The sequence below is a fragment of the Cottoperca gobio genome, chromosome 23 (genome assembly GCF_900634415.1).
Source record: "Cottoperca gobio chromosome 23, fCotGob3.1, whole genome shotgun sequence".
Lineage (NCBI taxonomy): Eukaryota > Metazoa > Chordata > Actinopteri > Perciformes > Bovichtidae > Cottoperca > Cottoperca gobio.
Genome location: NC_041377.1, coordinates 5,170,527 through 5,185,266, shown reverse-complemented (window position 1 = coordinate 5,185,266; position 14,740 = coordinate 5,170,527). Strand labels below are relative to the sequence as shown.

The 14,740-nt window shown below is 42.3% G+C and overlaps 1 protein-coding gene across 8 annotated transcripts in view; it reads right to left on the bottom strand.

Annotated features, from left to right (window-relative positions):
* chchd3a (coiled-coil-helix-coiled-coil-helix domain containing 3a) overlaps positions 1-14,740 on the bottom strand; it is a 59,165-nt gene that overhangs the window by 13,753 nt on the left and 30,672 nt on the right. For 6 of the 8 annotated variants that reach the window (XM_029461700.1, XM_029461702.1, XM_029461706.1 and 3 more), the window contains 3 exons: positions 11,263-11,277; positions 10,055-10,138; positions 1,652-1,722 (listed from right to left, as the gene is read on the bottom strand). In XM_029461700.1, the coding sequence (XP_029317560.1) occupies positions 1,652-1,722; positions 10,055-10,138; positions 11,263-11,277 (170 nt within the window). The remainder of the gene's footprint in view (positions 1-1,651; positions 1,723-10,054; positions 10,139-11,262; positions 11,278-14,740) is intronic. The other 2 variants (XM_029461701.1, XM_029461704.1) reach the window with 1 other exon arrangement.

The following is a 14,740-nucleotide window of genomic DNA, read 5'->3' as shown; positions in this document are numbered from 1 at the left end:
AACATCCTGACATTAACATATCAAATGGTAATTCTATCATGTATGGATAAGGCTTTTCTTTTTTTTTATCTCTGGGGATATTTTCAACTTTGAGGAAATCAAAAGCCTGTGTGAGACAAAAAAATATATTTTCTGTTATTATTTAACAGAGGCCACAGATAGCATCTTATCTCTGTAAGGTATCTGGCATAAGAGTGAGAGAGATAGAGGGAGAGATCTTTGAGGAAAGGCATACACATTATGTTGACAATAGATGAGTGCATACAAACATACACCATCACACATGAACTCGCACACGTAAACAAAGATGGGTCAAACACGCCCTGTTAAATCCAATTAACCCTTGGCTCTGATCCCCTCAATGCCTCCCTGCTCCTGTCTTGTAACACCAGACCTTCCCGCCATTTCATTAGCACACACACGCATACACGCACAGATACTTCCCCCCTCCTTTACCTTTTCACAATTGTAATCCAGTCACAACCCTGCTAATGCACCTTTTGTAATCCAATCAGCCAATCACTGCAAAGGCCTGTGTCACATGACAACCCGCACGTTAGCCCGACATTCGCTGGCAGTTAGCACTGTCATTCGGCACTAATGTTATTCCAGTGTGGGTTTTTTTTTCTTTAATGTGATTTGGGAAGTCTCAGCTCTGGCTTCCACGAGTCTAGCGCTAAAGCCCCGGTGGGCTAGGCTAATCAGTTTCCAGCATTTCGGAGGGAGACAATGATCCCAGTGTTAGCGCTGGCTAATGACAAGCTAACACAATTAGCCTAGCCTCCCTGGAGGAGAGCCGAGAGCCAGGGCCCATTCTTGCCCCACCTCCTGCAGGCTCCTCATCCACTTTTCCTACATTACTATGGAGCCTAATGGCCTCCTATTAAGAAGACAGATGGAACACGGATGGGGAGGGATTCTGCATCTTCTTAAGTTACATATATCTGCCTAATATGTGCTACATTCTGTTAATAACTTCAATGAAGTAGCCATTCTTTTCACTGCAAGGTGTGGCTGTAACAAGTACTTCTGAGCATAGTGAGCGTAGCATTATCAGAGACAATCCCTCATGGTGCTGTAATGCACTGTGGATCAAAGTAGATGCCCAATATGTTTTTAATGTTTCTTGGATTAGAAGTGATTAGTAGTTTGTAGAGCAGCAAAGTGTTCAAAACTTTTTGAGAACCAATGTAGATTTCTTTTCTGGAGCACAGAGGTTATCTTATACTTTGTGTCTTAATGTGGGAAACACATCAAGACACATCTATTCAATTCAATTATTTGATAATCCTGTTTGACCCAGGTCTAGTTGAATTCTTTACAGATTAAATGCTACTCTTCTATCACCGAAAAATTAAAAGAGCACAAGAAACGCCCCGTCAGCTATTATCAACACGCTATCAGGCTTATCAGTGGACCACATCATCAACATCAGCTAATGGGCCGTGCTAATGTGATCCTGATTGAAAGACATAGGTTAGTGGCTGGCATAATTCAATAGTGTAATCACTGGTCCACATGGACTTTATAATCAATGAATGCATCATTTTAGATATTACACATGAAGCCTACCCAAGATAATGAAATAAATACCTACCATGCATGACAATAGTTTTTTTTCAAGCCTTTGATCCACTTTGGATTGACTTACTTGAACTTGGTATTCACTTGGTCGGCAGCGTTATGGTAGTTCTCTGTGGTGACCTTGTAGAACTGAGCACTCTGCAGAGAGACAGAGAGAAAAGCCAGTGAGTGAGATAAATGCATGAAAATGTGATCGTAATCTCTTATATAAAAAAAGTCCATCCAATTTATTCCCATCGTCCCTGTTTTCAGGTTGAAGCTATTTAGGCAAAAGGAAACATTTCAGCAAAAGGGACGGTTCAGATCCGATATCGTCCAGCCTACAGTGCAGCCCTGCCTCATCTACAATCACTCAAACTCCATTAAAACTTAATGGAGAGGGATATTCAGGGCCCAGGTCTATTACCAGTTGGGCTGATTGTCCACTAAATGGAAGCTAGCTTTGTAAATAGGTTAGAAGTGGGGAGTATATGGTTGAAGGTATGAACCCAGCAGAAAAAAAATTACAATTCTATTTTGTTTGTGTGTGTGTGTGTGTGTGTGTGTGTGTGCGCGCACCCGACATGTTTGCCTCTCTGTGCGAGTGTATGAATTATGGGTATTTGTGTGTTTATGTGTGTACTCGTGCTTATCCTCCCACATACAACTGCTGTAATAACAGGCAGCAATCCTGTAAGGTCAGAGGGTTGCTAGTCAACAGCGTAAAGACCAACAGTCATAAGTCTCCAGTGACCCATAGTAAATGAACCCATAGCTGAACCCCTCAACCTGTATTACCTCCTCAAACACGGCCATATAACATAGCTCCTACACCATTTATACCACTTGAGGAAGATCTGGTTTGTCAGCTCTCAGTGGTTGTTATGTACATTTATGATCAAATAGTGAGAGGTTGTAAAGTGTGATGGATGGCTTGATTGAGAGTTGTACGAGGTCTGATCCAGGGGAAAAACAGGCAATGTCTACCAATGCATTACTGTGAGGTACTCCACTTCTTCTTCACATATCAAACAGAATAAAGGTTCTGTGCCATTTTCTTTTGGGTTAATGTTAAGCTACACATTCAGTACTGCGGGATGTAGTGCTGGGTGGATTTAACCAAAAACCTTTCAGGGTCGATAATGGAATTTTTAAACTTGGTTAGAGAAACAATTACCCGAGAGTTGTAAATCCCTTAGCCAAGAATTTGTCCGGTAAGCAGCACGCAGAATCATTGACCAGTTAACCCATCAATATTACATCCACTAGAAACCAGACACTTAAATCCTCTTGAATAAATTACAGAAACATTAGAAATGTGACAAATGTAAGCCTTTTGGTCCCATCTGCTCTGACTTAACCTTCCAGCAGGGAAGACATTCATCATAGTTCAGAAAGGATCAATAGGAATGAACTGCGCTGCTGAAAAGATCAATAGTCATGTGTTGTAGAGCTAAGAGAAGATGGGACATGACAACGCTGACAAAAGGTCTGATACAGATTTGAGTCCTCTTCATTTGGATGGACACTGAGGGTTTGCAATGGCGTCAGAGACCATTACTTTTTCACACAATGTAGAGTTTCAAACTTCATTTCAAACAAATGACAAATTACATTCAGATCCTTTGCTATGACGCTTTTATTTGATACATTTAGTTTCCTTTAAGTCCTCGTGTGTCAAATTGAATCGATTGGAAATGATTTATGCCTATGTAGGATCCCTTGTCCCTAGAGTAAAAAAGTAAGTCATGAACTCCAAGAAACCGTCCTCCATGTCCAACATGTTCAGGGATGAAAGTGACTAAAAAACAGCAAAAGATCCTTCATGAAATATGTAAAACAACATAATGTGGGAAAAATAAAGGGGTCTGAATGCTTTACCAACCCTCTGCAGTTGTCCCTCAGGCAGACGTTAGTTTGTATGTAAAACCCGATAAAGAAGTATGCCCAAAGTTTAAGAGTTAACTTGTAAGCTCCTGTTGTATCGGTGCCCTCTTGGCCTTGAATCAAGTGGTTTTCAGTGTAGACAAAGAAACTGTCAAGAGCTAAGGAAAAGGATTTAAAAGAGAAGCTTATTCACAGATAAAAAGACTAAAAAGAGATTTTTTTGGGGCTGCTAAAGAGGCAAGAATAAGACTTCTCCTGGGTGTCGAGATTGAGCCATTGGAAGAGAAAGGGAGTCGGAAAGAACCGCATTTGGGTCTCTGTCTGGAATACTAAGTATAAGGTAATAATACCTGCCTAAATGGCAGAGCTGGCACTAATCAGCAAACTAATCCACCTGGAAGGACAAAAGGCCATGTGTGACAATGATTGCAGGACCACTTACACTACATGTACACACACACACACACAAACAATGCACGGTGATGCTGACATCTACACACACAAGGTACCAACGCACACAGCATGGGTACATGTGTAGATGTCAAAAGAAACTACACATATCCTGGTGGCTAGATAAAAACAATGACATAAAACACACACAAATGAAAACCTTCCCTCACTTGCTCATCACCAGAGAGAGCAGAGAAGAGTGTCATTTGTGTGATTACTGAGTGGTGTCAAATGATGATTTCCTGCTGTTGCCCCAACTGATTTAGAGAGTAGCCCTGACCTTTGTGTTAGCACAGAGAGGAGAGACTACGCTCAGTTTGTTGAAAACATTCCTCCCTGGACCAAAGGAAATATCTTTTTAGGAGCTTCACAACACGACCTTGTTTTAAGTCTCACAGAGAGGTTTTTCTTTGTCAATGGATGAACAGAATTGTAGCTCCAAGAATCTGTTCTGTGTATACCCCACGTGCTACCGCTAAATTAGTGTTTCTGTTTATTTTCATCCCATTTGCTTTATTTGCTATCCACAGGTTTTTAGCTCATCTGGAGCCAAACAAAATGCCGGTGGGGGGAGGGGGGGGGGGGGGGTGTCACAGACAAATTAAGTCATTACTGCTAATGCACCGCAGCGATATGGAGAAGATAGAAGCTGCACCCCAACACAGGCTCCAGCGCAATTTAGAGAAAAAGCCTCCAATTTTTAATGAATAAAACAAATAACTCCCTGTACTGATGGCTTCCTTCTCTTATCTGCCGCTGAGCAGGAGGGCCAGAATGGGGATAAACCCCACTGATGGCCAACATTACGGTTCTGCAGAGCTAGAGAAAATAAGACTTCTGCCGTGTGACTTAAGGAGAGCAAAGAGGCTGATGAAAACTAATATTGTGCCTATCCTTTATACACGTGTTTAGCTAAAAGGTAACTAAATCTGCCATCACCTCAAACCATGTGTTCGGGCAGAACGCAAGTTGAATTTTAGAGGTGGTGGGTATTATACAAAGTCAATGGAAAAATCGCCCAAGCCGGCACAACTCAAGACACACACACAAGGTTGGTCCATTGCTAATTAGCTTACAGCTAATGTCCTTACATTGGATGGAGAATACACACAACTGTCAGCCGGTCAAATTTGAGGGGAAAACTAAGGCGTAAAACGACACATTGTGGTTTTACAAGGGGTATGTGCCGGGATCTTCGCCAGGCTCAGTTATTTCCAGGGGGAAACAACGTCACACATCTAGTTACCTTTGGAAAAAGCTAGCCTAGCAGTTTCCAAGTCATTGTGTTAAGCTAAGCTAACTGGCTGTGGCTTCACATTTACATTACAGACGACAGAGTGGTGTCAATCTTCTCGTCTAACTTTCGGCAAGAAAGCATACAAGTACATTTCCCCAAATGTTAGTTATTCCCGAGGTTCATATTTAAAGTGTTTAGTTCTTTATACCACTGTCAAATGGGTTCCACCCTCATCTTCAATTGTGTGGACAGAAAAATGTGAACTCTTACCAATACCACACTTAACTATGGCCTATAAACTTACCATTGGTTACTGTAAATTAACATCTCTGTTAACATAGTTAACACAAAACTGAGCCCTATAAGCTGACACTTCAAAAGTTCTGTCTTTACATTATTATTTTGGCCTGTGGAGCATTACTGCATTGGTATTTTTTTCCCCTTACATAAATGAATGTACCGCTCTGTTGTTGTGAAATCATCATTCCTGGAAAAGACTTCCCGTTAAATCCCTGTGAATCCCATCATGCGGCTATAACAGCAAACAGTCTCAGACAATAAGCACACTGCAGCACACTGTCATGTCTTCACTCTGGATTACTGTGTCTCCAGTTATACAACCAGCAGAGCCAGGGAGACTACATTGATCGCTTCACGGTGAAAGAGAAATTCCAAAATGTCTTTACTGCTACGATACGGCAACAAGACAAGCAAGAAACACCAGTTCTAATTGTTAAAATTTTTAACACACAACGAGCAAAATCTACTTACACTTTGGGCCCCAGTCTCCAGAGAGAGAGAGAGAGAGAGAGAGAGAGAGAGAGAGAGAGAGAGCAAAAGACTGAGAGGGATGGAGAAATGAAAGACTGAGGAAGAGATGAAGATACAAAGTCAGAAACGGAGAGATATTACTGTTTTTGTAATGCTCTTTCCTCTGTATTTCTTCCTTTCACAGTGCTGTGGAACTTTGCTATGAGATGGCAATTGCTGCAGTGATTGTCCTCCATGGGAGAAGAGAAAAATCCAATTTCATCGATATACAAGGCGAAAATAAAGATAGAAAAAACTCTTCTGAAAAAAAAGAAGAAGAAATGAAATTGAGGCATGGAGGGGGAAAAAACACCAATCCTAAAAAAATAAAACTGAAAAAGGAGAGATATATATAGAGAGATAGATGTGGCGACGAGGGAGGGCTGGAAACAGACATGGTTGAGAGAAAGAAAAAAAACACATGGGCAAGTTGATTGTTAAATATGAGATTGTTTTACAGCAGGGCAGGTATTGAGTGAAAATGTAATAAATATATAGATATTGTTTTCAGGGGCTATTTGGTAGCTTTGGCCACAATGAGCAGCATCAGCAAAGGCAGCAGGCTGAGCTGCCTGGAAGCCTGGTGATGGCCTGTCACTGGAAGCCCCTCTGATGAATGGCCATGTTGGATTGAAACAGACATGTAATATATATCAGACTTATTCTCTCTCTCTCTCTCTCTCTCTCTCTCTCTCTCTCTCTCGGTGCCTTCTTGGGCTGGTGTGCAAGATGCTGCGGGAACCCTGAGGTAAAGGGAGGGATGGAGGGAGGGTGAAGAACTTGACGGGAGATAATATTAAGCTAGCAGTATACTCAGAATGAAATCACTACAGCCTTGTTCACTGCCCACCAACACACCATCAATTGAAACTGGTCAACAATGGGGCCTCTTGTTTTTCTTTATATTACTTGAAGTTACACAAGTTTGAAAGTTTGTTCATAAGAGTTTACTACAACTCTCCCACTATTTGTTGGCGCTTCAGAGTACCGTGCTAGAGGGTTTTATTTCACAAGCTGTTATATATAAATATATAAAACCAGCCATGCCAGCCCAATTTCCAAGAGTCCAAGATTACGTCTTAAAATGTCTTATTTTATATTAAAAGTCTGCAATCTGAAAATATTAAAGGTGTATTGATTTAAATGGACAAAAGCAGCACATTTTTACATTTGAACGCCTGGAAGTCTGTATATGTATCCTCCAGTGAATTTGCTCTCTGTACTGTCTATATGTATTGAGCTCATTCATCTGGAGTGGACGCTATTAACCAAGCATTAGTGACAGTGAGTACACAGGAACATGCCAAAAATGGCGACATTCGTATACCGTGGGGCCTGCGTTGGGGGAAGAGAACAGGGAGTGAGGAGAGGCTGAGAGTGCCAAATGGGGCACTGTGGCCAGAACATGAAAAAGGAGCGTTATTAACACAGTCCAAACAAACTGCACCCCCTATGGAGTCCCAAGCCGCTTGCTGCACAGTAAGACAACATGCAATATGCCAACCATTGATCCTCACTTACACGCAGGATCACACTCTATCACACACACACATCAAAGCACACACTTCTGTTGTGTTCTGTCTCCATAGGCCATAAATCCTAATAAATTGAGCAAAAAAAGAATGAATAGTGGGCTTTGTGTTTAAAGTTTGAGGACAAAGTGCTTTGGAAGCATAATTCATTTATAATAGAATTCCTATGTATGATAATAAATAAAGCAGTGTGCACCACTGTTCATTTTCACAGACCCATCCTGCGTCTAACATTTCCTATTTCTCACACGACTCACCTTCAATTTCTTCTACTGTTCAGTGATGGGTTGTAGTGCTCTTTCAACCTTTTCTTTTACTCTCTTGTTCTTTATCATTCAGTGACATTTGATCTCTCTTCTGTCTCTTTCTTTTACTTTAGTCGTTGTCTTGTTCTTATCCTCACTCACAAATGTCACTTTATCATAATTCAGTGTGATATCTTCTCGGGTAGAAATTCTTTAATTCCAATCTGTCTCGAGCTGTCCTGTCTTCTCTCTCGTCTTTTCTTGTGTTGAATCTTTAGTACCTCTTTTTTCCTTGAGTCTCTCTCTCTCTCTCTCTCTCTCTATCTCTCTCCTCTCTCTCTCTCTCTCTCTCTCTCTCTCTCTCTCTCTCTCTCTCTCTCTCTCTCTCTCTCTCTCTCTCTCTCTCTCTCTCTCTCTCTCTCTCTCTCTCTCTCTCTCTCTCTCTCTCTCTCTCTCTCTCTCTCTCTCTCTCTCTCTCTCAGGTGTGAAGGTGACACTTTGATCTAAGGAATATTGACCAGTGGCCAACATGACTGATGGATGGTCAGTGCCTGAAGTCGATATTGCATGTGTTAGTTGGGACTCATCACTTCTACCATTAGCACACACATGTGATCCTATACAGAGCCATGCAGTGGAGCTTCACTGTCCAAAAATAACAATAACAATAATAATACAAGGCAAGCTGAGGTGTTTAAAGAGAAGCTCAGCTCTATGGCTGCTCGTTGCAAAGCTATCAACCTGCTAACGAAAGTTGTTTAAAAAGGTATAGTTGTTTTCTTTGCAAATGATTCATTACCTAATCCCTTGACGTCAACAAATGGCGTCCTCTCCTCTCTGCTACTCAACCAGAATTGCACAGACCAACGCACTTCCAATTACTGACAGAAGTCCACTACCACTCAGTACTTGGCTTAAGAATTTATCCTTAGAGACGGAAGGAGCATTTGGCTTTATTGACCGAAAGAGAGAAATGTCTTGTGTTTAATGGTAACTAACAAATGCACACTAAAAATATTAAACAAGCTTGGAAACTGAAACAATGACTTATTATAACTGTGCTGCTTGTTTAAACGTCTAAGAAAAATTCTGCCCGTTCTGTACAGACCCGTTTTGGATAAAAAAAACATTTGACATTGAGGTCCTTTTGCGGACAATGTGCCCGCTGTGTGTGTGATATTTTGCCATCCTTGAATTCAAGTGAGCTTCTAAGAACAAGAATATGTGAGGGCCTCCCTCTTCCTCAGTGAACATCTGGCTTCACAATGGTGGGAAATGTTCATTTATGTTCCCACTGTAGAAAGCATTTGACTTTTTGCACTCTCCAAAGGGGAGCAAACTCCTTCCCAGCATGAAGGAGTCATTTCAGGCACATTAAATTGGGCATTGTACCCTTCCTAAGATACACTTATGATTTGAGAGCAGCACGAGGGCATCCTTTTTAACTCACTTTAACAGGGCATTTGACCCTTGTTGCACGCCTTGCAGGCATCTCTTTCTGGGCTCAGCATGGAGCTGCCATTTGAAGTTGGCTTAGCACGGCAGCTGACCCTTGTCCCCCTCCATAGGACATTGGTTTGACAAGGACTATCAGGGTAGTGTCATTCTCAGGGACAAGAGGACACACACAGAGATGAATGAGATGTAACCCTTTATCCTTCAGGTGGAGGGATGTAGGGTTGAAATTAAAAGAAAAAAAGAGCGCCAGAGAGCAAAAGAGCAGCAGAGAGACAATTATGGAGAGAGTGGTGCAGACCACACTGGAGAAAGCATGCAGAGTTTAAGTTGAGGGATGATAACAAAAACAGTAGGGCAGAGGGATGAAGAAAAAGAATAAATGTGAGACTTTGGCTGAGCCCAGTGGTGACTAAGCCCACTGTGCATTGCCGGCCGAATTGTGTTCATTAATCTGTTTGCACGTGCTTACGTGTACACTGGTCTGTGTGTTTCTGTGTGCACTGCTGTGCGTCGATGCGTGCATTATACATTAATAGAGGTACGTTGTGAAATCTTTCCCCCAGGCAAAAACTAGAGCTGCAGTCCATGATGTATGTTGTATGTATGCATGTATCTTGCTTGGTAGCTGTATAATGCAGCATTTAGAGAATCTTTGAGAATTGGGCTCAGTGACGGGTTATGAAATCTTTACTGATTATTAACAGTGGCATTATGAAAATAAACCATTATTGTAAGAGGATTAAAATATCATCACTATACTTCTGTAGTAACTAGTAGAGCCTAGTTTTGTTAGTCGGGTGACACATCAATATAACCTAAGTCCATATTAAAGGCATTTCTCAGGTTTTTGTATGGTGCAAACAGTTTCTTACCCTTTCCTCCAGCCGGGCCACCTGCTCTCTGTAGAAAGCATCCTGCTTCTTTAAGTCTGCTTCTCTGGCCCCCAGCTGCTTCGCCTAAACACACACACACGAGAAGAAAAATGTGCTCAGTGGAACATTGCCAATTTCATCAAACTGATCACAAAATGTACTCATACACAAGTATACACAAGAGAGGCCAATAATGAGTGCTTTTTAAGAAGCAACATCTTATAACACAGGCTTTCTGTTTGCAGGCATATGTAGACTAGACTGTGAAACAACGTGTGAATCATTTATTTCATATGATGTTTGATGATGTGTGCGCTGCACCTGCCAGCATGTACTCAGACGTATAGACGTGCACATTTAACTTAACATGTAGAAAGTAAACCCGTGTGTGTGAGACGGATGCTGCCTTGGCTCGTAGTGTATGTGCTTCTTTGTCCTCTTGTGTTCAATCTTCAGCCAAACCACTATCAGGCCAAGAGGATAACATCAGTTCTCAGTGCGAACGAGCACCATGGTCTGGCGTATATATCTACCCAGCACTAACAATCTCCACTGTCCTCCCCTCTACTGTGACCTTCACTAAACGTACGGCTGACTCTCTGGGTGATATACAGAACAGATAAGCCCTGGATGTATCAGCTCACTGGATGTATCAGCTCCAAGAGAGGAAAAAGCAGACCCTTCACACAGGGGACGATGGCCTGTGACTCAAATCTACATGGAAATTGAAATTTGACTAATCAGGAGAGAAGTTTAACTTTCTTCACAGACATATTTCGAATTGTGGAAATGCCGCTCATCATTTACTTGTCAAGACCTATGGGTAATGCATATACATTGCTATGGATAATAACAATGATACGACAGGATTTATAGACTGGTGGAATTGCGACAAGAAAAAAAAAAGAGGGTTTGAAAAGAAGAAGCGGAACACTTTTAAACAAGCCGTTATTGAAAAAGTCACAGTGAACGTCGGGACCCCACCAAAATAATTTTTGTATTACTGCTCCTTTCTGTTAATAAGACCAGAACATATCTTATCTATAATTCCACAAAGCATCTGGAGTAAGAAAGCTGTGAAAAGGGAACATTAACATACTGAGCAGCTGAAATACCAGGTGGGAGAAAACAAACCCTTGACTCTATTATGCAGAAACAGTGTGAGAGAAGTGTAGAGTCTAGGAGAAGGTAAAGACTTCTAGACTTACCTTCCGTCCAATCTCCTGAAGAAGGGAAGCATTGATAGAAAACAAGAGGGGGAAGAAGAGAAAGAGTGAAAAGAGGCACTGATTCATCCATGAACTTCTTCAAAGTGACATTTGGAAAGGTTTAGTATTCAGGGTTGACTGACTGCCACACTATTCTGCTTGAATACTCACACTTCATCTTCTCTATCTCCTCTTGCACTGGCGTACACACACACACGCACACACACACACACACACCAGTGCATACACAGAGGATACATGTGTGGTATATGGCCACAAACTATTTTTGTATGCACACACAATCAGTTACATAGATTCAAACTATGGAAAGCAGCCACGCAGGGCAGTTTTGAATCCTTTGCTTTAAGCACCGTGGTATGTTGAAGGCGACAGAGAGAGTATGAAGAAAATACGACGTATTGAGAGAAAAAAAATTGCATTACCCCATCCAATCTCTACTACACTGATAACCATCTGTGTTTGGCGACTCGGTGCACTGCAGGTAGAGCTGCGGGCTCTATGCATTGTGATGAGGAGTGTCACCGAGGGGCTGTCCTCACACGAGATGAGTGGGGGAAGTTTCAAAGTCAAGGCGATGCTCCACGCTTACACACTACACACAACACGCAAGACGGAAAGCTACAAACGCAGGCGAACACCTGCACACGCACACACAGTGACATTACGTCATCTGAGAGAAAATAACACTCCACTGCACCACTTTATCACATACCTGACAACACTCAGTACAGCAACAACACGCCCAAGTGGCTGCTGTCTCTGCTGCCCTCAGCACAACCTGGACATTAACCAGCCTCGATTGTTGCGGTCAGAAAACCGCTGTGTCTCCTTACACATCTGAAGTGTGTAGCCAGTGTGCTCCAAAACCTAAAAGCTGCCTGCACTTGATAGAATCAAGTTGAACTCAAACTGAAATAATAGTTCTGGGTGACTGTACCCTGAAGTACACTCTTAAAAAGTATGCTGCGAGTACACCAAGAGTGGCACGATCGTGACCTTAAGATGTGATATCGCATCCAAGCATGCCATTGGGACTCCTACAACAGAGGGCAAAGCTTTGAGAGACAGGGTTGCGTTGGTCGAGGTCTCCCACCAACAGCTCAATTCAAGAGGAAGAGGAGAAGGATGATGGGAAATACAGAGAATGGATTGGCAGGGGGTTGTGTACTGTCACAAGTGTGTCCAAACTCAATGTTACGCTGATAGGTGGCGACTTAAGAATTTAGAGCGAGACAAAAGATGCACACAGACGCCGAGACACAAACAACGGCTCAGACACAGATCTGAAACGCACACACACACACACACACACACACACACACACACACACCAGCCGGAGCAGCTGTACCCACAGAGAGCGGGTGGAGAGATAAATGTGTGCTGAAGGCGAGACTAAAAGGGTCATTAAAAGAGGAGAGGTTGTGACATTTGTGCCCAGGGAATTTCTTTTTTCGCTCACTTTTGTGCTTCTATGCGTAAGTCTATGCATACACGCATCCGTGCATGTGTTCAATTTCCACGTAAGCAGGTTGTCCCTCCTTTTTGACGACACACACACACACACACACACACACACACAGGCCCAGACACACACACACACGCTATGTCAGGATTACTTCCGACTGATTAACCCCATTCAGAAGACTTTAAAGATAATCTAATCATACTAAAGGCCAAACAATGGGACAGACTTCACCACTGCCCATACACCTTTTGTTCCCCTAATGAAGAGGCGGTCACGGGTGGAGGAGGAGAGCTGGCGTAAGTGTTGGGGGTGGAAGAGGTAGAGAAGGGCAGAATTAAACAAGAAAATTGAACAAAACTTGAGTGGAAAGAACAGAGAGATAAGAGACAAAGAGAAGGAGAGGACAATAAAAAGGTGATTTATCAATGGAAGCGTCAAGAATGGAGAGTTGGCTGCTAGATAGGACAAGTGCATCTTTTTAACTTTCTAAAGTTAAAGAGAGAACATGATAACAAAGTACAGAGGGAAGATTAAAGTTCGGTGAAAGAAACATGGAAAAAATGGGGCACCTGAAGTTCTTACAACTTTCCAGCTTTGAAATCAAGACAATAATTTCTTAGTTAAAGTCAGAAAGGACTGTCAATCACCCTCGTGAGGAACACAGTTTTCCTGATTTTCTGAGCAATTTCAAAACGTCCAGAGGGCGATGTAATTCCTTTTCGCTAATTTACTAATTCTAATTTACTCTGTCTAATTTTCCTGTGTAGCAGCCCGTGACATATAGAAAAAGAAGGCCAGTAAAAATACAAACACTCTAAAACAATAGCCTCCCACAGCGCGCAGGCAGCAGGGTCTATCTGTAGCTCTGAAAACTATATTACCTCAGCAGCAAACTTTTACACCACCCCCCTCCTGTACCCATCTCCCCCTGGTCTCTTATTAAGTACAGTAGCACAATGGCTTAGGGTGACAGGCGGTTGAGAGTGAGACCATGGTGGTCAGATTAAACGGATCGTTTAGGCGAGGTGAACGCCTCTGTGAATATCAATTAGCCTGCCGCTGAATAATTAAGAACAGCCATGTTTTTTAATTAGCCGACTGCCGCAGTTTGAGCTGGGAGTGAGGGCGGAGGAGAGGAGGAGTAGGACAGGAGGGGAGGAGAACAGGAGAGGAGGATGGAAAAGGGATGAAAACAGGTGGATTTTGCTGCGTCAGGCCCCCCTCCGCCCGCCTCCTGTTCTCTCACTGATTTGCTCGCATACACTTTATTTTCTTTCACACCTGCCTTTTTGTTTTAAGTGTTCTCTCTTTCGCTTTTAAAGCATTCCAAGGACTGAAATAAAAATAACTCCTGCCTGCAGCATGCGGCAGGCTTAGGGCAACCGCATGTGTGAGTATGTACTTATACTGCGTGTGGCTAAATATGGGAACCACTGTTATAAAAGACATGTACTTTCCTGCTCACGGGTTTGAAGAGACAATATATACTTTCAAGGCACAATGGAGAAACAAAACACAATATAATAAACACTACAGAACATTAAAAGAGACTTCACAAGAGGAACGACAGCATGACACATGTTAACATTCGAGTGACAAAGCCCTCTAGCAGCTGTAGTATTTACGACAGGAGCAAAGGATGAGGTTTTTATAGAGCAACAAAGTCTGCAAAGGGACCAAGTCGGGGTGGACGGGTAGAAATTCTAGCTTTATTTTTGCCTTATACATTATAAAATAAAACCAGCAGACTAAAGTATTCATCAGTCATGCAAAGTGCAAAAATTTGCTCCAGTGGTTCTCTGCCTTTATGGCTCGTGTTCCCCTAACAGCTCTACATGGGTCCCCTTGTGACAAGTTTAACATGTTATGAGCAGTATAATCAAAGTCATTTTCCCTTCTTAAATCCATCCATCCATCCATCGTCTACCGCTTATCCGGTCTTCTTAAATTGTTCCTTTAAATAACCTTTAGAGGTCTTATAGGGTATTACGG